Genomic DNA, 27,959 nt, shown 5'->3' with positions numbered 1-27,959 from the left:
AAGATGAAGAGCTCTAATGAAACTAACTTTCAGAAAATGCTCTTAAATGGCTGTACCTTTATAAAGGTCTCATATACACTGTATTCTTTTTGTACTGGATAAAGAAAGATTGTATTAGATCATGTTTAACTGTCATGGAAATGACAAAATTAGTTATGATTCCACAAGACTCATATTCCTCACTCCTCCTATCTCTGTCATAAAAAAACAAATTCTAGCAAGAGACAGTTTTTGGTAACTTAATTGCAAAGTTACAGTTTTGACACTGCAGTCACTTAAGCAGTATTTGGGAGTACATCTGAAGGTATTGATCCCTAAGATAAGCAAACGAAACAATACAAAACACCCCTACAAACCAGATTCTGTTCTCATCTGGATTCTTCCATCTCCTCCCCAAAGTCCTATTTACAATTCCACAAAGATAAGTGAGTAAACACTTAAAAGAAACTGTTTAAACTTAAAAAAAAAAAAAAAAAGAAAAAAAAGAAGTAAAAAATATCAGGCAAAGAATGGTTTCAGTTTCCCAGCTGTTCAAACCACAATACTATGAATTATATATGGCACAATTGAAATGCTCATGTAGTACTATATTCCTATTTTTGTCCAGAATATTTCTAGGCTCTTAAAAGCTGCAATGACAAGAAACTTAGATGTCTCCAACAAAAGCCAATCGTTCCTAAGCTCTCACATCAGTAATATGTACCACTGAGGCTTACGGAAGGCAAACAGTCAACTGATGATTATTTATGGGAGGATTTACATACTGCAGACCTACTTTTGCTATGCTTCTTATTCATGTATAGCTATAGTACTTCTAAATACAGTGCTAATACAGAAGCAGTTTAATTTCACATAGTGTAAAAGGCTTAAACTAATAAAATCTGGTAAGATTTGAATTTGCTGTACACCAAGCTAACTCTCTTATCATCCAGTTGCACAGGCAGATAACTAAATGCTCACTGCCACCAGACAGTACTCAATCCTTTTTAGTCCTCCTCTCTAAGCCTTACGGTCCCACCACCTAAGCCACTAATAGGGTGCTTCTGTGAACCAACCTAGCCAGCAACAAAAGAATTATCCTGTCCTCATTCTAGGTATTTTTTTTCACTCTCTAACAAGTTAAACTGGCTAATAGAGGAGTCCAATAAGCTTCAAAACTACTTTAAGGGTATGTAACCAGGAGTAAATTTCCAAAGGTCTTTTGGTAACAATCACTCTACATCCAGTGAGTCTATGAGCTGTTTTCTGCCAGTTTCTCTCTTTAATTGGTTTGTGACAAGCATTAATGTGGCTGCAGGGAATTTGTTAACAGTGTACTGCCAGGAGACTTGAGATAAGCACTACCACTCCCCAGTGAAATCACTCCCCTGTGGCTCTGTATGAGACTAAGAGAGCCCAGTCAGGCATATCAACAGGTCCATATACCAGCCAGGTTTGATCTTTTCATAGGCATGCTAGTCTTTATACCTTGCTGATGGTTTTTTTTTGGTTTGGGTTTTCATTGGTGTTCATTTGTTTGGGAGTTTTTTGTTTGTTTTGTTAAATATATTTATACACACACACATATATAAACATCTTGGCATATGCATATATACAAACATACACACCAAGATGTTTTTCCTGTTATCTAGGGTGTGCTTCCAACTTTATTACCCCAGAACACAATTAATAATGTAACAAAGCACACAAAAGCCTAGCTAAAGGTTGCAAGATAAATTCATGTAGCCTGATACTTTGCAGTTCAGCTGTACTTAACTATAACACAAATATGAAACAGTCATTTGCAGGTTAAGCTTTTAAACTTTGGAAGTGCTAAAGTTAGTGACCCACACTTGTACATACACAGTTATACTGCTATCACTGAATACCAGGGCACAACCATGTACTCAGTCATACACCTTTCCTAACAGTTTAAACAAAGCTTGGAAAAATTCAATTGTCTGTAAGTTTTACTTAATAGTTTTGATTTCTCTTCTGCAATTATACTTCCACTTCTTTCAGTGTTCTGATACCTGAAAGATGCTCTTATCATGCAGCTATGTAAACTATAGCATAATTCTGTCCTTGTCTAGAATAGCCATTCAAGATCTCTCTGTCCCACCCCTTCCTTCCCTCACACATTTTGTCTCTCAAACTATCAAGTACTTCTAAAAGTGTTTTTCATTTTGCATTAGTTTCTCTGAGAATTTTTCATGAAGTATGCAAATATATACCTGAAATCAATTGCATTGAGTCCCAACAGCATACCAGCAAGCATATTTGCTTCTTCACCAAGAACAACTGCTCCATCTTCATAAAATCTCCTTCAAAAAAAAATAGTTAAGTTAATAACATTTTCTCTCAAATAATTACGTTTTTCACAGTTACACAAAACTGAAAAAGTCCACTTTAATTAAAAACAAGTCATATGAACGCCAGTGGCTTCCTACTTCAGTTCAAATAAAGCAAACCAATAAACTGCACAGCACAGACCACCACAATCTTAGAGCACATAAAAATTTAGACATGGGCAAAAAGAATTTATATTAGCCCTAAGAAATAATAAAACAGAGTGAACAAAATGCAAAGAAAATTCTGAAGTTATCTTATGCTTTACTGCTGAAAGGTCACTAGAATTCACCTGAGCAAGCATTACATGAGGAGAAAGGGAAACCAAGAGCTGTCCAGAATCAAAGGCAAGGCTGAAAGGTCACTTAAAAGCAACTGAGAGGCACAGACTATCTGTAGATTCTAGAATGTACAACTGCAAGAAGGTGCCAGGCTATTTAATGCAATCTGTCTTTCAGACAAATATCAGCAAGAGTGCTCCGTTTCTTTTAAGAAGTGCATGAAAACACTGTGATGGCTCAGTGAGAGCATGAGTTGGCTGCTTGGTGAACATCCAGAGAAGACATATTTTGAGGCATAGTTCCAAACACTGAACTATGTTATAATGCACTGTCAGAAGTCTCACTTGTGCATTTCCATAACAGACATCTATGTACTACAAAGGAAACAAGTTGTCCAAGACCTTGTGTGTTCTCAGTGGAAGCAAGAAATCTGGAAGGCTTCCCCTGGAAGGATGATGATTACAGTCCTAACACTGAGGCTATGCTGTTCAGACTCAGCTTTCTACCCTCAGACTTCAGCAAGGGCACCAGGAGGCTGAACTGGCTACTGCTTGAGACAGAATACTGAGGTACATGGACTTCACAGCTTGATTACAGCTGATTCAGTAGAAGCTGATTACAAACCAGCTCCCTGGCATTTGTAAAATCTTTGCCAGGTACCAATCTGTACTGTGCTCAGTTTATATTGTAAAATGGTGCCTAGGATGTAATCACACAAAAAAGACAGGACATACTCGCAAGGGTATGTAGTGAAATGAGGCAACCAGGTGCCACTAATTGCCAGATAGTGGGCGTGAGCTTGTGTCAAGCCCACCTGTGCCTAATTGGGGTGGGCCCCCACTGTGCATGAGCAGGATTAGGGGGCCAATAAAAGGTGAGTCCTGAAGCAGAGGCTCAGCTCACTCCTGAGCATGCCTGCAGAGAGTTCAGTTCCTTCTCTCAGCACTGCACTGCCTTCATTGCGCCACTAGCGCTCATCACCCTTAGGGTGAGGCTCTGAGAAGTCTCGAACCCGCGACCTCGACATTGCAGTACTGCGTGTTAGCCGGCTGCGCCACTCAAACCTCAATAAAGTGGGACATTTACCTAGTCGTGTTTCAAAATCACCTAAATATTGGCAAAATATATGGAGATCTGTGGACAAATAGTATTACAAACAGAAATAATATTCTAAATGAACTGAATTTTAACAGTTCATTCAGTATGTCTAGAAGTTTTAGAGTCCAGCACAGGGTACCACAACATGACATGGTACAGACTTATAAATCTACAAAACACCAGATAAAGCATCATCTTATAATGACATCATCTAGAACTTGTCCAAAACTGCTAGAGTCTTTTCTATAGTAAAGCATACTCTTGTCCATAATAGTTTTTACCATTAGAAAGTAGAACAAAAATCTGTTAAACATTTTTGCATCAAGAATCTTAGCTATGCCAGATCAATAATTCTGTCTTTCTATATTTCTCAAAATTTTCTTCCTTTCCTCTTCAAGAAGAGTTCCTATAAAAATATTTTTTAGCAAGTGTGTAGGGTTGTATGTCAAACATACCTAACTTTGAATGAAACATTATATCTTCTATCCTTATCACACTACCATTTCAGAATTAGTTCCTTCTTCAGAGATGTTTTCTTCTCTTCTGACCTTTCAAGAATTCCAGACTTGTTCCACAAAGGGATTTTCAATTTTGCAGTTTTACCCATGCTAAAATCCAATTAGTTGATATGAACTCCAGCTATGTTACAGCTCTTCTACTAGTGACACACTTTCCTATACAAACCAAGTAGAATATTCACTTTCAAATTTAAGTCCCTCACTTAAGCAACATTTGCTAAAATATTGCTAAAATAAAAGCCTTGAAGACCTGGTTGTTTTGACGTCTCTCAGAGCTGTGGAAATATATTCAGACAAATGCTTTTCCATAAGTGCTACTCTGATCCAGGCTCGACCCTGCAAGAGATCATATATTTAAATATTATAGAATGAAACAGTTAATTTTACACTGAAAATGAATACAGTTGACTTACCTAGGTGAAATGAACAGATTAACAAAATTACCACTAAACTTAAATTGTTGCCAAGATGCACTTCATTATAATAATAAAGAAAATAGAAAATGCATTCTTACAGATAAACTTTATTACAAACTAAAGTTCTCAAAAAATTGAAGGAAAAAAGAAAAGTATTTTGCTTAAACTATATACTTGAGACTTTTGAAAATCTTGTTTAAGTAAGTGGTAGCAGATCAGGGCAGAAAGCTTTTCATTTTAAAGACAGTAGTACTGGAAGTATCCAATCAGTTCTGCTTTAAAGCAGCAATAACCCACCCTCAAGTAAGGACTAATTCTCTGCATTGAATCAAGTATTTCTGGGGTCAGTTAAAAATTATTATTAAATAGTATTAATTAAAATCAATTAAATTAAAAATATTCATTAAAAACACATAATAAAAGCATGTCACTGGTTATATAATTCACAAATTATTCCCCCCCCCCCTCAGTAAGGACATCGTTCTAGAATGTACACGTAATATACAAGAACAAAATCAAATCTAAGAGCCCTAAAACTTGTAGTCCAAAAGCATAAGTAATAGCTTCAAAAATAACCTGTGTTTACAGGTCTGCTGCATAGGATTTTAATCTACAAGAGAGAGTCACTTCAAGTGTCTGCCATATTTATGGCTTTCAGTTTGAGAACTCCATGAACATTTCTTGTAACCCGTATAAATTTACAAATAGTTATGTAAGTAGTAAGACATCTTTCTGCTTAATATATTTGGTGTTTATTGACATCTAGCTGAATATCACTATAGACATCTTACCAAAACTACCTGTAGTTTATCTGCATACCTGCCTTTATGTTGCAGTTATTTAGAACATGATTTAAACAGTCAAATGATGATGCTTAAACAGATGATGATGATGCTTAGCTGACAACTAAAGCCTATGCAGCTCCAGTGAAACCACTATCACTGACAAACCCTACTAAGAGCTTCCAGGCTGAAGCAGACACCCACTTGGCCCATCAGTAAACCTGATGCATACCACTTGTATTTGTGTTAACATGTCTCCAACCTTTTCAGATATGGACATCCAAAATGCTCCCACACAAACCTTTAAAAATTCAACAAGGCTCTCCACTCTTGCTGCACAAAGTGCAGCACAAAGCAGATTCTTTGTTCGCTATCTAGCATGGAGTTTTCCACAGAGCAAAAGAAATTTTTTATTTATGAGTATTTCAGAAAATAGCTCTGCATCTTTGCATCTTCTAAATTGAAATATTCATATATATTAAAATCTTGGAATTCAGAAATACCTTTAAAATATATCTTGAATATAAGCAATACAATGAACATAAGCTTCTTTGGGAAGTGTCTGGAAACAAGTTCTCCAAATTATCTGAATTTCCAGATCTCAACATAAGCAACAAGAAAAGCTGAAAAAATTGAATTATTACTCCAGTATGTTGAGTGCTAGGAATAGCATGTAATATTCTGGATAGAAAAAACAACCAATTACTTTTTGTCATAGAATTTCAAATGCTTCACAGCTTTCACACAAATTACAGATATGTTTATTATATGAAATTAAAACCTGAGTCTATACAAAAGAAGGAAACAACAAATAAGCTGTTCTGCAATACTAAGGATCATTACAATGGCTGCTCAAAGATCTGAGAGATTCCTGGTGCTGCTTAATCTAAGCATCACTTTTATTGAAGAAAAACAAGGCTGCATAATTAACAAGTCAAGCCCCTGAAAAAGACTAAAATGTTTTTGCATAAAACAAGTTAATAATATTTCTACTTCACCAATTAAACCAACTGTGAATAATCCAGAGTACATTAAAAATCTGGAACTACATGTTTTTTGAAATAGCCATGGAACATATCTGTGATGTTTGGTCAAACAACTGATTCAAATTAATTTAGGAATAACGGAATTAAGAACATCAATTTTTGCATGCTTTTCTACTTTCTACTTTTTTTGCATGCTTTTCTGCTTTCTACTACACTTTCAAGTCAAAAGGTTCTCATTTACCAACTGAAGTTGCCTTACACAGAAATATGAGTTATTGAGAAGTATTCCAATCTAGTAAAAAGAACTGTGAACACTGTCCAACAGTACCTTTTAAGCTATTGGCTTGTATCATCTCACACTATTAGGACTTAATGATAGGTCAGTTTAAAGCTTATTTTCATTCAGCACATATGCATATAAACACATTAAATTGTTACTTCCTCAATGTTTTCATCACATTTATAATCAGTAATATAATTTCTATACAAGTATTTTAAAACAATGTATCTTTATTAGTAAACAATGTACAACTTGTACAACTCCTGTACAACCACACCAACTCCAGAGCTGATTACACCTTTTCTATTAGTGCATAATTACATACAAAATAAAATTTTATGTCGGTTAGGGGAAAAAAAGTAATGAAATTACTACAATGTAAAAAAAATTTCAGGCATGCCCATATGAACTTGATTTCCTCCAACACAAATTTATTCAAGTTTGAAAACATGAATGCAATAATTTTACAACAGAGCACACTCACTCTCAAGAGAACTTGAGATTTATTCTAGCGAACAACAAATTTAAAAGGAAAACCATTCAGATTTAAGTGAGTTTTTTTTTAAAGTAAATATTAGGTACATATTATGTATTATTAGGTACATACAAAAAAAATCATAATTTCCAACAATGAAAAATTCTGTGGGGCAAGCTTAGTAATATGTTTTTCTTCTGGGCACAGAAATGTCAGCGCTATTTTACACAGAACAATGTAATTAAAAACTAAATTTGACCTTTCTTTTCCCTACCTTAGCTCTAGAAGAAGGGACATTCTCCATGTTCTCAATACTGCAGATGCAATTGTGAGAGACTTTTCGGCAAGCTACTCGAATGTAGTCCCAGAAACTACGAGGACTTTCATAGCCAAACCAGGTGATCTGACCTTAAGTCAAAATACAAGATATGTAAAATTTATTAACCTACCTCTCTGCTTATTTGAGATAAACACAGTTATTTCCTTAAAGGGTGGCTGCACCAATGGGATTTTAGAAGAGAACATCCATTAATTCCTACTGAAAACTAGCTCACAAATGTAAAAAATAACTGCATAATGCATTTCACTCTGGCTTAAAACTGATGTACAAAGGCAAGATTTGGGCTTCTGTGTACATATATGTATTTTGTTGTATTCTTCCTTGCTAGCATACAACAATCATACTGAAGAGCTTTTCAACTGACTCTTAAATCACAATTGAGCCCACACTCTTGTGACTTAAAAATCCGATGCAAGAACTATTTGTCATTTGTTTTAGGCAGTACCACACATTTCATTAATGCAGTTAGGTGAAGAGAATTTTGTCCTTGAAAAAAATCAATTTTATATTTATATACACGCATACATACAAAAAACTCTCAACTGTACAGATAAGTTTTCTTCAGAATTCCCTATTATCTAGGTCACAGAAAAGTTTTCTACCCTGCAAAAACTAATTTTACTACAACTTTTTGGTCACAAACTGGTATATTAGTCTTTTGAGGAATTTCTGCGATGTTCACTCTCATTTTGGGCCTACAGAACAGGTCATTTAAAAACTACAGTAGTTCATAAACCAAGTATTCCAAGATGATTTCAAACTCAGTTAAGGCTTTTTTCCATAAGAGAGAAAGGCAAATGTGTTAAACTACAAATTACACAATAGCCCTTTTTAGCCAAAATCATAATAAGGTTACTGACGTGTATAAATATTAAAGCTAGTAACAAAAGGTGTTCTGCTGATAGCATGATTGCACCAAATCAAGGACCGATACAGCTATACGCTTAAACTCTATTTCTTCCTGACAGTGGTGCCTTCAGCTCTTGTTTCTTAATCTACCTTTTTCACTCCCATTATATCTCCATTACCTCTATTTTAACCAGCAGACTTGTTTCTCTCAGGATGTGCAGCATCACAAGCTGCATTTCATGCAAAAACCCCTCCTGTCTCACCTGTGACCTAGACCTGAAAGCTCAAACTGTCTTCTGCAGACAGAATTCATACCCTTTCCTTTTGTAACCACTGCTTATGTCCAAATTATTAGAATTCAGACAATTCTGTGTAATAGAAAATATATTAATCATTTCTTAAAAAAGAGAAACTCCATTAAACAGCAGGTAGTGCTTTTTTCCCTCATAAGTATCTTATAAAAGTACACTAGGAAAAGTAAACTTAGCCCTAATGCAAATGAATATTTCTTTTTTGTGTTTTAATTCTTCCTTCCTTTCCCAGCACTTCTGAAAAAAGTCAATGATTAAAAATCATTATTTGCCATCGCCTTAAGACAGTAAAGGTCTCTATACTCAAACTCTCAGATCTGGATCATTCGTTTAACTACACTGCAAGGAGATTATCCTGACAACTTTAATACAATGAAGCCATTTATCTCACCATAGACAAACCGATCATAATGTTCAGCGTGCTTTAAAACACTTTGTACAACCCACTGCAATCACCATTCTGCTTTTATAGTGTGCTCCTACTGACATCAAGTACATATTCAGAATTTATCACTCACTTCCAGCAATAAAATGCAGTTTCTTTCATGCTCTAGATTGTATAATATATACCCTTTTAAAAATTGAGTTGCCATGGTCCATTTTTAATGTTTCCCTTTCAAGTTTTTAAAGAATAAAAGAACTACTTGCAGTGACCTAGCTTATCTCCAAATCATTCCCTGTTTCCAATAGATTACCCTTTTTACATATTTTTATTCAAATCTGCAAACCTAGAAAATCCTACTGATAAGTGCAAGGGGGAGACTGAAACAACATTTTAACTTTGGTTTTTCTTTATTTCTTGTTTGAAATAATTATTTACTTGCAAATTCCATTTGCCAATCTGTCAAGGTTTCTCCTCTGTATTGCTGGTCCTGAGTAATTGACTGTGAACTAGCAGCATGTTGGGGGGGAAAAAATAATAAAAATCATTTTTGCTCAAACATCACTGAAGCTGGGGAGAAGGAGAAAAAAAGAGCACTTTCCCTGCAGTGTCAAGTTGCTAAGTACCATTAATCACTCCAATAATCTTTGTCAAAATGTGACAAACCCTATGTTCCCACCCCACTGCGTGATTTTTTTTTTTACCTTCTCTGACAGAGCAACAGCAGGTAGTAATTCTGCTACTCAAATGTCAGCCTACACACAATATTGTTCACAAAGCTTACTTATGAATATTAAAAAGCAGAAGTATGAAAAAGGAGTAGATTATCATATTACACATCTATATATAGATCATTATGATGTTCCTCAATTTCAGAAACTGTACACATTACTGAGAAGGAGAAGAAGCTTCCACAGTCCTTTTCTAGAGACTTTTATTGCTAAGGCATACTCTATACTTTTAGCAAAGCAGCTTCCTCTACAACAATCAGAAAATGCAAGCAGACATTTTTTGAATTAGAACAACATCTGATCAAATACAAGATAAAAATCAACAACTGATTTTTCTCAAAAGCAATTTAATCCAGGTCCATAATATTTCAGTAACAAAACCCAGCTTCTCTAGAGGGACTGAGGGGCAGAAATTAAAGGAATTAAACACACTACCTGGAAAAAAAAGATGACAAAAGCAGGGAAAGTTGAAAGAAAAGGGAACAGCACCACAAATCCATTTTCTGTAGCTTCTCTAAAGCAGAGAACACTACAGATGTCATTCAGACTGAGACTCTTAGGACATAGCCTTATCATAAAACAGCAAAGCAGACAGCGCTCAGCACCATGGCAACATTCACTTGCTTAATTACCAGCCGAGAAGGCTTGCAACAAGAACACTGGAAACATCTTTCACCAAAAAAATCTCCTTTATAGTAATGCAAAAAATCAGGAAGGCAACAGCAAAACAGCAAACACACAGGAAAGCCAGCACCTTCATTTGGCATCAAGGAGTTTCTACAGATGTACACTGATTTCGTATAAACAAATTAAAAACATCACCAAAAGCATCACAAGTAAGAAAGTTAATCAACATACCTTTCAGCCGATGACTTAGAATCTGTTCTAGAACTGCTGCAAAATTATTAAATTCAGGGGAATTGTCATCTACAGTCTCAAAACAGGAACGGTCAATCAGAGTCTTGACTGAAAACCTAGCAAAAAAAAAAAAAAGTACAAAAAAATGGCAAATTAAACTGATATTGCCCCTTTAGAGCAGGACAGTATAAATGAAGTGACCAAAGAACCAGAGAAACACCTTGATTTCAAGAACAATCAAAACAATACAAGCACCTACCACATAAAAGCCTGGAAATATATTCATCATTGTTGGTCTTAGGAATAAAGCCTTAAAAACAAAGATAAAACAAAAAACCTCACACTTTCTGCATAAAAAGGAGTTAATTAATTTCTAATTTCTAATTAATTTCCTCTGCTCTTAACTATGTTACTGAAGCTGTAGAAAAACTGAAAAGTACCCAACATAAATTCCCCTTCACTATCCTTCTTTTTGCCTGACATTTCATCAATGCCCCTTTCATTCCCAAAATCCAAGCCCAAGAATCAGAAGTATAAACTTTATCCTGTTGTGAGGCTGCCTAGTGAGGTTGCAGAGTCTCCTATTCTAGATGCTTTCAAGACCCATCTGGACAGGCTTCTGTGTGACCTGCCCCAGGTGATCCTACTCTGGCAGGTGGTTGGACTCAGTGATCTCCAAAGGTCCCTTTCATGTAACTATGCCTGGTTTTCCCCTGTTCAGTGCCCTGCTTAAAAGATCACTGGTTCATACTGTATGGGATGTAGATATACTCAAGAAAAAACACTTAAAAGCAATTCACATGCACTACTAAAAATCACATAGAGGTAATTTTATTTGTTTTCATGCAACCAAATTGAAGAAAAAAAAAAAAAGGATACCTAAAGGTATCTTAAACATTCAATAATTTTTAAATACCTAAGATCTGATTAGCAAAGCCAGCCTATCATCATTAATTTTAAGGGCTCATATTACTGCTACCCTGCAGATACATTTTGAGGGATATTAAAAAAATTCTTTAGCAAGAAATCGTGTGTTGCCTTTTTTTCTCTTTTTCTTCTCCAGTAGTACAGAGAGGCAAACCTATCTCTAAGTGTAAGTTAAAAGTCAAACCCTTTTTGCATGATATTCACACTTAAACATGTTTACCACACAAACTGGGGGGAAACAAAAAAGGATTTAAGTTATGTAGAAGTGATACCTTTGAAAAAAGGTAACCCTGGAAACATTGGATAAGCAATTTTACTCAGTCATTAAAGATGCCTCATAGTTTTTTTCCGATGTACGCTACCACCAACTCCCTTCCCACCCCCAAAAAAAGAAAGCCCATGTTCTTACACAGGTACATGAAGCCACCTGGGGACTGAAAGTCAAGAAAGAAAAGGTCAGGTCTGAAGTACACAAGAGCTATGAAGAAAAAATGTCCAAGTACATAGAGTTAGAGTAGCTTTCTTGTTTCACTTAGTTGCTCCCAACTTCATCCTCTCTCTACTAAACTGTTACAGCAGCATTGCCCTCTAGAGCAAGTGTAGATAGACTTCTGAAGAGAGAAATTTTAGTAAAAGGGTATGAAAAAATAAAGTGGCTTAAAACCAAAATTTTAGAAAAGGAAATTTTTGGTGGACTATAGGAGCAGTGGAGTAATCCAGATGCAATGCCTGTTGATTCAAGACTCTAAAAAATCTCTGGCTTTAATCCAATCATTTCCCACTGTGTCTCTGCAACAGAAGGGTTGTTTTGGTGGTTTTGGGAGCATTCATTTTTTTCATATGGTGAAAAGATTCCACTACCAGTTTGTTTCAAAACAAACTTCAAAAACTCGGATGCTTTCAGATTCCAATTCCTACATGTTGTTCTCTGTCACAAATCTAATCTTGCTTGAGCCAAGAAAAAGATGTAGAAACCATAGTATCCTCTTACCTTGAAAAGATCTGAGCTATGCAAGAAGGAAACATTCTTGAACAAGAAAGATCTATAGCAACCATTCTGGGGTAGGTTGCTCCACTGTTTTGCAAGATGCACAAGACCGTTTCCCAGATTTCTTGAACTCCAAACCAAAGATAAATCTTTTGTGGATACAACCTTGGTCCACAGGGTTGGAAAATAGGCTTATTTGCAAAACAGCAACAAGACTCTGATCAATAAGCAAACAGGCAGATAAAATTACTGCTATCGGATTTTCACTTTTCATTGTCAGATTCTCCTCATCCATTTTCAAATATATGGAAGCATTTTTGTCAAATTCATTTAGCTTACAATTTTGAAAATGTCATTAAGATATAATTTTAAAGAATGTAAACTGTTAATATAGAATAATCCCAGAATTATAAACTAATATCCCTTATACTGGCAAATGTGGCTGGGACATGAAACCAGGGAGTTCAACTAAGGGTCAATGTCACTGCAACAGAACCTAAGCATATTACCAAATCACTATTTTAAATACATTTCCTGACAGTTCAATTCTAAGTTAACATTCCCTATTTAAGCTATTACCCTCACTTCCAAGGCCCATCTCTACTTTTTGCTCCTCCTGTATCTGTTTAGAATATTAATTACTTATTGTAACAAAAAAAATCCTAAAAATTATTGCAATTTATATAATGGCTGTGCATTTACACAAACATAACCATGTATCTTCACATGCTATTTGTTTATGAAACAAATTAACATTATTTCCCATGGCTACAGTGCCACTCAACATTTTAGTGGAAACATCCTGCTCTTTCCAAAGCTGTATATATAAGAAACTACCCACATCCACATGAGTTAGGTGTCATCACTGTAAAAAAAGAATAAAAACCCAAAGCCTGGTTTAACTATTAAGTAAAAATCTGCTAAACTGAGCTTTAACAAAATTAGTTCCTTGAATTACCAGAGACCATTAACAGGTGGTAATTCAGAAGACTATCTTCCTTGTGATCTCTCCTCCACTAGGTAGAAAGCCACATCATGCAAATTTGATCAAATAGATTAATTGGAGCTATTTTTAGCAGAAATATGCCACATTCTCATAGGACTTTAATAGGAAATAGCTATGAATTTGGCTGTTCCCAACAATAAAAATAATAGAAAATATGTAGTAACAGTAAAATACAGAAATACTTTAAACATTTACAACAGCATAAGAATATAAACAATGTATGCACATCATAACAATACTTTTTCCTCATAACCATTTCCAAATTTTAAGGTGTATTCACAAACCACGAACCTCAAGTTTTGTGAATATATAACAAAGTAAAGTGCTTTACTGAAAATAATGAAAATTCACGAGTTTCAATAGTTTTTGCCATAGCTCTTTATTTCATACGTATTTGAGTGAATTCCCTCAGATTTCTAAGCATCTTTAAATATCTTACAGCATCATTTCAACAGCAGGACAAGGACATAAAGAAAGTGAAAAATAAAATATAAGAGTACAGAGTACAGAAGAGTTCCACTCAAATGAGAAGGCAGAAAAAAATAGCAAGCTCTGTGGAATACAATATACCTCTTCGAAAAGAACTGTTTGTATCCTGTACGATTATGTCATTAATTGATAAAGCTGTTGTTTCCCCAAGCCTGTACACTGGCAATATCTTTATCACTGTAACAATAATGAAAATGAAAATTTCTGTTTCTTTTATTTTCTCTGCTTCACCAAGTTTTTTGTTTAACTTTTTTGCATCTCTTTATCACAGGTAAATGCAGAGGTACGTATAACAGCCTGGAAAAACATAGAATAGTACTGATGTCACTCTGCAATCCAGATACTGTGGCTTGAAGCAAATTCCAGCCAGCAGAGAGATGATAGTTACACTTTGGAAAACACATTATACAATGTGCAAGGAAAAAAAAAACCAAAACCAAACCAAACCAAAAAAACAAAAACAAAAACAAACAAACAAAAAACCCACAGAAAAATAAGAAATAAGAGGTCCTCAACTGTTTTTAAAAATACTGCTGCAGCAGCTGTCCTGGTGCATGATTAAAATTTGTGAGACTTAAAATTATATCATAACTCACATGAATTTGTTGAAGACCTCCTCCAAATAATAGTCAAATTAGTTTGATAACTGAAAAATTTAGAAATTGAAACAAGTGAACTACCAGCTATGGTACTAGCACATTCGTGTATTTAAAAGTTTGCCATGATACAGTGGGCCAGTACTGCACATTTAGCAACACTGCATGAATTTAACGACAGCAGTAGCAATATTTAGATTAAAAGCTACGGGAAGTATTATTAAGCTTGTATAAGCTCAGCACCAAAATGCTGAAAAAAAAAATTTAATACAGTAGATCTAGCCTGTACTGCAGATCTCCTGATCTAGATTTTGGAGATAAAAATACCACCTGAACGTAGCCTCCTCGGGACTCCTCTTGCGGTACCAGCGCGTTAGCAAGAACGCACGGTCAGACACTTCTACAGCAGCTTGGAAGAACAGTCTCAGGTTTGACTTTACGTCCAGGAACTAAGTCTAAATTTTAAAAGCGGCCGCACCGTGGCAATTCAAGAGAAGCAGACGCTTCACCAATTCTATTTGAACGAAGATGAAAACCTCAGTTCAACATTGCTGAGAGCTCAGTCTGCCCCGCCTTTCGCCCAGGAATGCAACCAAGGTGCCTTAAACAAACCTCTCCCTCCCCTGCACAGAAAAAAAAACAACAAAACCCACCCAAACATATAATGCTCCGACGCACCGGTGCGGCCAGCGGCACTGCCAGGTGTGCCCCGGCCCCTCGGCCGCCTCCGGAACACTCCTCACACGACCGCTCCCGGAGGAGCTGAGTCAGGATGGGGGAGGGTGCTGCCTCCCCGCTACGTGCCCCGGAGTCTCACAGCCCCTCGGAGGCCGACACCCCCTCACGCTCCCCCTGACAGGGCAGCCGCCGGCTGCGGGGATCTCCGGCTGCGGGGATCGCCGCCCGCGCTCCCGCCCTCGAGCGGCAGCCAGGAGCAAGGGCCGCGCGTCCCCTCAGGACCGCGGAACGGAGCCCCCATGCAGGGCCACCAGGCTGCCACAGCTGCGGGAGGAACTGTCCCCTCAGGCGGGGGCCGGGCAGGGCCCGATGCCTCACCTGCAGACCGTAATCAAGTTCCGCCTTTCCACCGCGGCGTTGCGCGACGAGACGCTCTTCCTGCGGAGGGAGACGTTGAGCCCCCCTAAGCCGAGGGACGCCATCCCCGCTGGGGACAAAGTGATACCGCCGGAGCTGGCGCGAAGCCTTTGTTCCCGGCCTCCCGGTCTCAGGGATGCTGCGCCTGCCGCCGCCGCACGCGGAGGAGGCGGAGGCCCTCGTGCTTTCCCCGCCCCTCCTCCGACCGCCCAGTCCGTACCGGAGGATCTCCCCGAGGCAGGCAGCGGGTCTGGCGAGGAGGTGCCGGGGTCCCCGTGGCGGGGGCGGCTCAGTCCCCCGCCGGCAGCCGAGCATCCACAGCGCCGCAGAGCGCCGGCGCCGCTAGCCAATCAGCGCGCGGGAGGGGCGCGGCGCCGCCAGCGGCCGGGGCTCGCAGCGCTAACGGTCCGAGGGCAGGAGGCGGCGGGAGGGCGGCTCCGTCCCCGTCCCTCTCCTCACCAGGGAAGGGGGAGCGCCCTGTCAGGGCCGGGCCGGGCGGGGTGATTATAAGAGACCTCCTGCCGTCTTCTTCAGCCCAGCGTCCCTGTTCCCTCTTTTACCTTCCCGTCTCCTCACTCGGTACCTGCCTATGGGGCTCAGGACCTCCATATGAAATCGCCGTCTGTGAAATGTTGGGCTGCTGTCCTTCCCTGTTCTCAGCAAGCCAGCTCTTGGGTGTGAGAACTTCCCCGCGTGTAGCTCGTGGTGGCTTTGAGTGAAAACTGGCGTGAGCCACCGGACAGTGCTTTATGGCGAATGTAACCCTGAGAAGCTGTACTTGTGGAAATATGTGAATAAAATGGTAATGCACTCCACAGCCAAAGTAGCCACATCTGCCCCTACTCCAATCGGAGGCATTTTTGAGTTTTCTTAGAAGAGCTCTGGGTATCGGGCTTTGCCTTCCAGTTGGACTGTGCCAGATGGTCAAAGTCATCAGAAGATGGGATGATACAACACTTCCAAAGAAAACCTATCAGTAAATTAATTGCTATTTATGGGGGTGAAGGATTGGATTTGGCTGGTTAACTGGGGAGATGTGAAGCTGTATGGATTTGTTTGCCTTTCTTCATGGGAGGCAGTTTCCTTTCTGCTTAAGGAAATGGATTTATTTGTGTACAAGGATAAATAGCAACATAAATTATGGTGTCACTATTTTACTAGGTTATGCATATGGAATCACTAAATATGTCTGTTAAAGTCTAAGCTATCCATTCTATTAATAAAATATAAAAATTTCTACTTATTTACATCCAAAGTGCCAGCAGATTGTGGTTTCCTTAGAGAATATAGCTTGTAGATATAAGCTATTAGAGATACAATCAGAAAGCCATGTATAGTTACTGACTGTCCTATAGTTACTGACATTACCTAAGGTGGAATTGTGTTGACTTATGAACTTAAAGTAGATTTCCATTTGGATGACCGTATTTTCATATGTAGTACCATACAAATGTCTCTTTTTTGATTAATCAGAAGATATTTCATAAATTATTTCAAGTGTTGCTTCCACTTACCAAAACTTCCAAGATCATCATGTATACTTGACAGGCTACATCCCTACACCACTCAGCATGTAGCTGAGTAAGTTTAACTACACTGTATCTTCACTAAACTTGCCATTACATGGCAAGTAAGCTGTTTTGCCTTCCCTTCATGTGCATTTATCTTTGCTTGAGTGCATTTTTTTTCCCCAGCATATTTTAATTCAAATTCACTATGAGGTAATAACTTCGTTTTCTGCCTTTCTCCCCTCTCCAGAAACAGAATTAAAAGTGTGGGCACAGATAAACCTAAAGGAGGATATACATTCTCTTCCTACTCTGAAAGCAGAAGAAGCACTTTGTGATGAAATGGCTGTACTAGAACAAGAATTAACATGATATTGTTTGTCACTTACTCTTTCAGACAATCAAAGGGAAATGTTGAATGTGTTACTTGTTGACTCTCAGAAATTAAGAGCCTGCCTTTAGCTATTCTTTTGCTTCTCAGAGTCTTTGTTGAGGCCCATTGTCTCTGTAGCTTCTAATAAGAGATTTGTGCAGCCTGAGTAATCTTTCCATTAAGTTAAACTTGAGGCTGAAGAAGATTAATCACTGCTATGAGCAATTTCAGCTGCAAGGTCTGTTGTTCTTGAATTCATAATAAACATAATGGATAAATACTAAGCAAAAGCAAACAAAAAAACCCGCAAAACCCGAAACTTTTGTATATATATCAAAAGCAAAAGTATCTCCATGCTTCTTCTCTGACTTGTTTCCAAAATCTGTAACCTTTTTTTTATACTTGAAAGAGATTTAAGATTAAATCAGGCTTATCTGTTGGACCAAGCTTTGGGTTTCAATATTGATATGTTTTAGTCCTCAAGTAAATGTATTTTCTCAAATATAATTGCTTTCTTTCAAATGTAACTTATCTTCTACTGCTGTCTTATCTAAGCGGGAACTGTATAAAGGTCCCAGAAGACTTTAAGAAAATAAACCAAGATAAATTAATAAATTGAATACCCTCCAATGCAAGAAAGCTCAATAAATTTATGAGTAAGTTTACTGTGGTAACTCCTGCATTTTTAACATATCTCTGTAAGAAATCAGGGTAAGTGAAAATCTTACTGTCTTCAACTACTGAATGGGAAGACAAACCAAACATTCAGGCTCTGCTGAGGAATGCACAGCAAAAGGACAAGGGGCAATTGTCATAAGCTGCAGAAAAGGATGGATACTAGGAAAGATTCTTGACAGCCAAGATGTTCAAACACTAGAATGGATTGCTTATGGCAGCTGTGCAATGTTTTTCTTGGAGATACTCCAGAAGCAACTCCTGTGCAGAACAAGAATGCCATGATCGAACTTCAAAGTTGGCTCTGCTCTGAGCAAGGAAAAAAATCATAGAATGGTTTGGGTTGCTTTCTTGTAGGTCCCCTTCGGGTACTGGAAGGCTCTTAGAAGGTCTCCCCTCTCTTCTCCAGGCTAAACAACCCCAGCTTTCTTTGTTTTCTTAAGAGAAGTGCTCCCGCCCTCTAGAGAATAGAGTAGAGGTGGGGGGAATTACCTCCCCAGACCTGCTGGCTACTTCTATCGATCACTTCCAGCCCAAAGTGTTTTGATTCACATCTAACAGTTGCATCATAGAATTATTCTTATAATTAATAAGAGAATGTATTTTCAGCTCTAAAGTTTCTTAATACAGAATGCATAACATGGATGCATCATACTAGTGACAACACCATTTCTGTTTGAGCTGATGCACAGACTCTGTTTGCCTCTAACAATGTTGTTAGGGTTAAAACACTAATGAGATGCCAATTGCTTTGTGTGTCCACGTACACAGCTTCATTGAGAAGTCAGTCTCAGTAACACACAGGCATGTCTAATGAACAATTCTAAAAAAAAAATGCATAAAATCCAACCAAAAGCCACACCTACTGGAAACTCACTCATGTTTGATTTCAACCATGTGAAGTTGGAATGCAGTAACCACTATGACTGAAGCAAGAATTGGGAGTATCACTCTATGAATAAACACAGCAGCAATGACTGCCACATTAATTACTGCTATATTAATCGGAGTATTAATTGGTTGGAATCTGTTTGGGTTTATTGATAGCAATTCCTGTATGAAAATCATAATGTTTCAAAGGATAAGACTCAGAAATGTTCTCTAGATTTACTGCCCTTCAGTGAGGCGATGACTTATAAACAGATTGATTGCATAACTGAAACGGCAAAAATTCCACTAAGGATACTCTTAATTAAAAAAAGCTGTGACATGGTCTCCCTTTTCAAATTTGACAGTGCTCTGTTTTGAGCCAAAACAGAATCAATTTTTAGTAAATTTACTTTTCAGTTAAGTCTCTTCTAAGTAACCGTACTTTCTGAAATTAACAGCACGTTTCTCAGTGTCTGCTTCTAGGACTGATAAGGCTCAGCATTTATAGTTATTGCTGGAAAATGGTATGCAGAACCAAGGCCACTGCTTGATTCCACTAAACATTTTATCTGCTGGAAATGCAAGAGAGGAAAAGGGGTGACACACAGAATAGACAGGTGACCCAAAATTGAGCAAAGTAGTATTCCATCTGATGTGTCATACCCAGTATAAACGTAAGGAATCACAAGGGTCAAGCTCTCTTCTTCCATGGCTGGCACCCCGGGAGGACTTTTGCTTCTGATCCTGATCCATGCATTCCTGCATCCAGTTCCCCTCTGCCACTGAGCCCAGTCTGGGGCTTTCCCAGGGCCTTTCCTGGTGATGTGAAGATTATTGTTTTTCAGGGGCCTAGCTTTTAGGTATGTGGGCATCTACATGCCATACCTTTACCTCTAATTTCTCTAGCTACGCAGTGACACCTTGCCACAGGGTGATAGCCTAGGCAGGCTTCCCACTGGGCTGCCAGTTGACCTGTTTCCATCTTTCCCATGACAGACATATGGCATTTGCTGCCATCCAGGACTCGTTGTAGAGGTACAGTGCTGGCCACTACCTTCTATTACTTCAGCAATGTCCAGGGCTAGCTGAATGGCTTTTTGCTGGACAGCAAATTGTCTCAATTCATCTCCCTCAGCTGCTTCCATGACTCGCTCCAAATGTCAGCTTTCCACCTCCACTGATTTCCTACAAGACAGCCACATTCATAAGTGAAAAGAGCACCTTGTTTCTCATTATCTGGGTTCTTTATATGGAGGGACTTCTTCAGTACAGGTGGCATTCTGAAATCTTTACCCTCTGACCAGTTTGTAATCACATCCAGGATGCTTGGGTGATTAGGGCTCCCTATTCAAGCACATATGGGGTTGGTTAGCAAATTCATTAACACACTGATGTCTCTGCCATGTAAAACATGGCTGAGGAGTACAGAACCTCTTACTAGAGTTTAGTCTCTCCGCCCTCTACATCTATCACTATCAATTCCATTGTCTCAGCCCCATAGTAGCCATACAGTTAGTGGCTCACCCTCATTATAAGCAAAACCAGAGAGTGGGCTGGAAAGGACTTTAAAGATCATGTAGTTCCAAACCCCATGCCATCACCAGGGACACCTTCTGCTAGACCAGGTTGCTCAAAGTCCCATACCACCTGGTCTGGAACACTTGCAGGGATGAGGCACCCACAGCCTCCCTGGGCAATAGTCTCACCACCTTCACACTAAATAATTTATTCCTCATGTCTGACCTAAATCTATCCTCTTCCTGTTTAAAGCCATTACCACCCCTTGTCCTATCGCTACACACAAGTCCCTTCCACAGAATCACAGAATGTCAGAGGTTGAAAGGGACCTCTGAAGATCATCATAGAGTCCAACCTCTGTGCCAAAGCAGGACCAAAACTAGGGCAGGTCACTCTGAAATGCATCCAGACAGGTCCTGAAAATCTCCAGAGAAGGAGACTCCACAACCTCTCTGGGAAGCCTATCCCAGGGCTTTGTAACCCTTACAGTAAAGAAATTCCTCCTCATGTTGAGGTGAAACTTCCCATGCCCTACCTTGACTCCATTGCGCCTTGTCTTCTCACTTGGGCACAAGTGAGAAGAGGTTGTCCCTTCCTTCTGGAAGCCCAGCCCTCATATATTTACACACATTAATTAGATCCCCTCTCAGACTTGTCCTCTCCAGACTAAAAAGCCCCAGGTGTCTCAGCCTTTCTCTGTAAGGCAGGTGTTCCAGTCCCTTAATCATCCCCATAGCCCTCTCTTATACTCTCTCAAGTTAAATCTCTATCCCTCTTGAACTGGGGAGCCCAGGACTGAATGCCATACTCTAGGAGTGGTCTCACTAGGGCAAACTAGAGGGAGAGGAACACCACCCTCTATCTACAAGACATACTCCTCTTAATGCACCCCAGGATACCATTGGCCTTCTTGGCCACAAGGGCACATTGCTATCCCTGGATAACCTGTTGTCCACCAGGACTCCAAGGTCCTTCTCCATGAGGCTGCTCTCTAGCTGACTGCCTCCTAAGATGCACTGGTGCATTTTGTTATTCCCTCTCAGGTGGAGGACTCTACACCTGTGCTTTCTTAAATTTCCTATCTCTTCCACATAAAGAGTCTGAACACTTCTCTCGGGGCCTGAGTTCCTTTCCCGTGACTCTCCCTGATCTCCCTCCCGGAGTCACCATTTCTCACCGGGAGGTCCAGCTCACTTAACTGCTTTCTGCGAGCCGCTACCGGAGCAACAAGGCGGGAGTAGTTCGGCCCGAGCCGGGGTGGCTCCGCTCGCTGCCGCAGTTCCTCTCGACACCGGGGCAGCGGCGCCGGGTGCGGTTCGGCCCCCTGCTGACACCGGGCCCCCGGGGCCCGCAGCGGCGTCAGCGTCTGACGGTGGGGAGAATGAGGGGGGGGGACCCTTAAAGCGGCAGCGCTCCCACACACGCCTAAAACACCTCCCCACCCCGGAGCCTGTGCAGGCAAAGCAGTAACATCAGGTCATAGCAGCCGCTCCCGGGGGCTCCAAAAATAGGGCCGGGAGTCTTCTCAGCAATGGATGGAGTTGGATTCTGAATTTGTGGATAATTTAATATTTACGAGGCTTAGTTCTGCTTAAGCAAGCATACTATATAAGTTATGTACAGAGTCAGGAAGTGATGGAGTTAATTTTCTTTATAGCAGACAGATGTTTTTTTGGGATTTTTTTTTTCTTATTTCTTATTAAAACAGTTTAGATAAGACACCAATATTTTAGCTATTGCTGAACAGTGTTTATACAGTGTCAAGGCTTCCTGCCTGCAATGCACAAGAAGTTGGGAGGGGACGGAGCCGGCACAGCTGACCCGCCGCTGACCGCAGGGATATCCCACGCTATATGACGTCGTACATTGCGTGGAAAAAGCTCAGGGGGAAGCGTGGAGAGTGGAGTTGGTGGACAGGAGAGCTGGTGGCGTTTGTCTTCCCAAGTAACTGTTACGAAAGATGAAGTCCTGCTTTCCTGGAAATGGCTAAACATCTGCCAGTCAAGATGAAGTAGGGAATGTATTCCTTATTTTGCTCTGCTTATATACCTTGCTTTGCTTTGCTTCACATATTAAATGTACTTACCTTAACCCAATTTTTTTCTGTTCTGCTCTTTCGATTTTGTCCCCCATCATACTAGGCAAAAGTGGGTGGCTGCGAGGGGTTTCACTGCTGGGCAGGGTTAAGCCTCAACATGTTGCTTCTGTATTGTGATTTCCAGTAGGAGAATGGTAACTGGGTATCGAGACATCATGTCAGACTTTCTCATGGACAAAACACGAACTGGTTGTGGTGCACTTAGTAGGAAATGTGATATATTTTACTATTGCACTTTCAAATAGTTTTGAGTCTACTAACAACTTGGAGCACTTCTCGTCTTTTCAGGAAGTTGCTTAGCTTTGTGTACATGTAGGAGGCATACAGGCTTGCTGTTTTAAAAGTTTGTGTTTTGAAGGGCTTTTGGCTTCTTATTTTGTTGTGCTTCTTATTTTTTTTTCTTGTTTGATTTTTTGTGTTTTGTTTTTCAGCATCCTCTTCATATCTAGGTACATTTGATTTGCCAGTGTATTTGTACTGAAACCTTCTAGGTGCCATTGGGGGTTCTAGTTACACTTTTGCAGGTCACTTTCCTACACGAATTCTCAGAATCACATTATTTTTAGAGGTTGCAGTTCAGCGTTATTGCTTATCCTTATGTCTTACAAAACCTATACTGGATCCTTTAAAAAAAAAGGTTTAAGGTGGTTTAGGAGATGGAATTCTGTCCACCTCATTTTTTTGGTATCCCGCTGATACTTAATTCTGTGGAGGAAGGGAAAGGAATTGTGGAAAGCAGAGTACCATTTGCCTTTTTTAGAAAATACTTGGATGACAGTCATGAACAGAAGGAGAATAAGAATGAAACCTGACTTCTGCAAAGTGACATAATCATAGCAGAATTTGCCAAGAAAAATTAGATCTTGAAATATGAAGCATGTTTGGGATTTAGGACAGGAAAGATGTAAATTTCAACCTAGAAATTTTAAAACTTGTTGCAACTCAGTTTAAGGTTGCTTGCCTGAAATGAATAGGAAAGCAATATTTGAAGGCATTGTGACTTCAACATTGGAAGAGAGCTTTTGAAAGTCATGCTTGCAAACCATAAATGAGATTACTCCTTTATGACAGGTCATATAATATTTAATCTATGTTCATATATCTTGTTTACTTTCTGTATATTCTAAAACTATTAAATTATTAAAAGGTATTACACTTTTCCATTGTGGCTCTAAATATTTATATTACCACTTGGTGGCCTCATTTGATCAGGTAATAGATGATAAAAATATAAGTTAAGATCCTTTTTCTTCACAGGTGTGCAATTCAACATTGATACATAATCTTCCTATGCATCCAGGGACAGTAAATCAGTTTTTGCAACTGAATATGTGTACAAAGTACTGACTGCTGTGACTCTTGAGGACCTGTATCACAGATGTTGAGGTTGTCAGACTTTAGAGCTCTTGAGTAAGGATAAAACTTAAGATTACTCTTCTCCCCATTCTTTCTTGCTTGTCCTTGATATTTTAATGCTTCTCACCCCTTCCCAACCAAAACAAGCAGAGGATCTCATCTGCTGACCCTAAATTGATGATAAATGCCAGATGTATTTCTCTACACAGAATACAGTTTTTCAGCAATTTCTGCTTAAATTGATGAAGAGAAACAATAAAATGTAACCATAGCTGGTGTAATAGATCACAGAATCATTAACTGCTAATCAGCTTCACAGGCAAGTATGGTAACTGTAGGAGTAATATTCTGTTTCCATTATCGTTGCTTCCTGCAGAACAGGCCTCGGTGGCTATAATCCCATTTTTTATGGTGCTTTATTACATCTGCTAATGCACCATCAGTAAGGCTATTTAGCTTCTATGCAGTGGCTGATTGATCTCCTCAGAAAACAGCAATTCAGGTGGTGACTTTGCTGTTTTACAATCATCCCTATGCCTCTTGGATAGTATACTGGCCTTCATTTCTCCTAAAATCACAGCTCTGTCCCATTTCAGTAGCTGAAACTTTGGCCATTCAGCACACCTATTGTCTCATAACTTGTGTGTTGATGATTCTTGCTGATAAAATCTATTCTGCTATTAGTAGTTTAATGATGTTTATTCTGCTTTCTAGTTCTGTTACCTTGTTGGGGTTTTTTATAAAAATAATATTTTTGCTAGTTCTATACACATTTTGATTCCCATATGACATTGTTAAATCACAGGTAAGTAACATTCAAAGATGTGTTTATATATATATATTTTTTATCTATACTTCATGGGTTTGGAATATCACATGTAATATGCCCCAGTTTTGATAACTCTTGTCAAAATCAATGATGTCCAAAATTCCAGCTGCAACTTTTACTTTCTCAACAGTGATATTCCTAAACCTTCTTGGTATGTAGTACTTAGTCACATGGGATCCATTTCATAGAATCATAGAAATGTTTGGGTTGGAAGGGGCATTAAAGATCATTTAGTTCCAGCCCCCCTGCATAGGCAGGGACACCCTTCCACTAGACCATGTTGCTCAAGGTCCCATCCAGCTTGGCCTGGAACACTTCCAGGGTGGGGGCAGCCACAGTTTTTCTGGGAAGCCTGTTCCAGTGTCTCACCTCCCTGAAACTAAAGAATTTCTTCCTAATGTCTAACCTAAATCTGCCCTCTTCCAGTTTAAAACCATTATCCGTTGTCCTATCGCTTCATGCCCTTGTAAAAAGTCCCTTCCCAGCTTTTCTGTAGGGCCCCTTCAGGTACTGGAAGGCTGCTAGAAGCTGCCCTTGGAACCTTCTCTTCTCCTGTCTGAGCAGCCCTAACTTTCCAGACTTTCCTTATAGGAGAGGTGCTCTGACTGGCAGGAGAATCATCTCCCTTTACCTACTGGCCATGTTTCTTCTGCTGCAGCCAAAGATACAGTTGGCTTTCTGGGTAACGAACACATGCTGATGGCTCATGTTGAACTTCTCTTCAACCAACACTCCCAAGTCCTTCTCCTCAGGACTGATTTCAATCCATTCTCTACCCAACCTGTATTTGTGCTTGGGATTTCCCTCACTCAGGTTCAGGACCTTGCACTTGGCCTTGTTGAACTTCATGAACTTCATGTTGAACTTCAGTGGCATGGGTCCACTTCTCAAGCCTGTCAAGGTCCATCTGGATGGCTTCCAATCCCTTCAGTGTGACAGCCACATCACACAGCATGGTGTTGTTAGCAAACTTGCTGCGGTTGCACTCAATTCCACTGTCCATGTCTCTGACAAAAATGTTAAAAGAGTACCAGTTCCATTCCGAACCCAATCTGGGTCAATGTTACAAGAGTTCCTTTAAAATAAGGAGTAAATCTGTTGTGTCTTGGACAAGTCAAAGTAAAGGCTTTGTTCACAGTAATATGCACTGTAATAATTTGCTGCCACTTTGTGATAATTTGCATTCCCCAAATCATAAATTGTTACTCAACTGGAAACTTTGGATTAAAAATGTAAACAAAAGCAACCACAAAACTCTGTGAACTAAACATGTTGGACCATGTTTTGTTTCTTTTATGTGGTTTCAGTTTCTAACTTGTTTCTGGCTTTCACATTTGTTTTAACCATCTCTGGTGTTTTCCACTTGTATTTCAGTGGGTGTGGTTGTTCAGGTTCCATCACAAGTGTTACAAGTTATTTTGTTCTTTAACGCAGTAAGTAGAAATAAAAAACCCAAATTAAATTTGTATTATTCTTCAAGCCCCATAATACATTGCCTTAAAATTGGAGATATTAATTAAAATTATAAGATTGTTGTCTGTATTCAATGGTCATGATGAATCAAAACACAGAGAACCAAACTGATCTCCATTATCCCTCACCCCACCAGGGAAGATAAAAAGGGGAATAATAAAAAGAGACTTAAGGTTATTATTAGAGAAGTTCAATGCAATAGGGAAGGAATAGTAACAAGTGGGAAAGGAGTGAAAAATATACAAAAATAGATACACAAATTCCAATGTTAATTGTAGGTGATATAAGTCTGAAGTTCCCTCATGGCAGAGCTGACATGAAAAAAAGGACCAGGACTCTTCTCAGCAATGGGTGGATTCTGCAGAGCATGTGGTGAGCTGGAGACAGAGTGCTAGGAACCTCTCTCTTTCCAAGATACCCATCAGAAGAGAGAAAGGAACAAGGCCCAATTTTGCCTCCCTTCTGGCATTTTATAGGATATGGGTCATGCAACCCTTTTCTGTTCTGCCCCATGATCTCCTTGGGGTCTTAAGTAGTGCCTTCTGTCTCTCTTGGGCTTGACCATCAGAGGTTATCACATCAATGCCATAAAAGTAGTTTCTGCCTCCTTAAACCATAACAGAATATTTGTGACATCATGGAACATTGATGCTATTGTTTAGTCTTCACACTTGTCACCCATAATTTTAAAGTAGTGGGGAGATGTATCCAGTGTTTTCATGATCTTTGATACAAAAGACCTTTCCATTACCACTAGAGGTAGAATCTATTGTCAACAAAAAAAAAAAGGGTGCATGCTGGTCCCCTGTAACACAAACAAGTATGTATAATTTTTAACTTAGCATAATTATAATTATATAATTATTAATAAAAATAGAAATGTGCAAACTTAACTTGGATATGAGTAATGATTAATTTGTGCTTCTTTAACAGCCTTTTCATTGGTGGTGATTCTGATGAGGCTTCCCATACACCTTACTGACTGTTAAATTTTAATAGCAACACCTATCAAATAACATTCTTCCATTTTGTTAACTTATCTACCTTCTCATAATTAAAATTGAAACTGAAACTACTTAGGCATTTTTCATTTCTGGATGCACAGACAGTCCTGCCTTATTTGTAATGGGAGCTAATCCATTCCATTTGCAATTTAGACTGTAAACTTGTGTGGAAAGTAGAGAATGTTATTTTCCATCCTTCTTGCTGTTCTGTAGAGTACTTGTTTCTTTTTGTTTATCCATGCATTGGGCATTAGTTAATTTTTTTCTGGTGTTTAGCCAAGGTCTGTATCCATTGATCAGCTGAAATTCTAGGCAGTCCTTTCTGTTCCAGGTGCAGCTGTGAATCACATGAACTTGTGAGAAGCTGTTGTGGCTCACAGGTTATTAAAATACAAGGGAATGGGATATCCCAGACTTTTCTGTATATTTTTTTTAATAGTGCTATTTTATAGTCCCATCAGGTCATTCAATTTACCTGGAAATGAGAGTTCCCAGCAATGTGGAATCTTTCTTTTCTTC

The 27,959-nt window shown here is 39.0% G+C and overlaps 1 protein-coding gene across 2 annotated transcripts in view; it reads right to left on the bottom strand.

Annotated features, from left to right (window-relative positions):
* Positions 1-15,909, bottom strand: part of RUNDC3B (RUN domain containing 3B) — a 41,881-nt gene extending 25,972 nt beyond the window's left edge. For both annotated transcript variants that reach the window (XM_030445382.1, XM_030445383.1), the window contains exons 1-5: positions 15,698-15,909; positions 10,636-10,751; positions 7,439-7,572; positions 4,476-4,561; positions 2,214-2,303 (exon numbers count right to left, since the gene is read on the bottom strand). In XM_030445382.1, the coding sequence (XP_030301242.1) occupies positions 2,214-2,303; positions 4,476-4,561; positions 7,439-7,572; positions 10,636-10,751; positions 15,698-15,801 (530 nt within the window). In that variant the 5' untranslated portion in view covers positions 15,802-15,909. The remainder of the gene's footprint in view (positions 1-2,213; positions 2,304-4,475; positions 4,562-7,438; positions 7,573-10,635; positions 10,752-15,697) is intronic.
* Between the last annotated feature and the right edge of the window lie 12,050 nt (positions 15,910-27,959).

Source organism: Calypte anna, chromosome 2, assembly GCF_003957555.1.
Source record: "Calypte anna isolate BGI_N300 chromosome 2, bCalAnn1_v1.p, whole genome shotgun sequence".
Lineage (NCBI taxonomy): Eukaryota > Metazoa > Chordata > Aves > Apodiformes > Trochilidae > Calypte > Calypte anna.
Note: the sequence above shows the minus strand (reverse complement) of the source record. Positions and strands in the feature narration are given on the sequence as shown.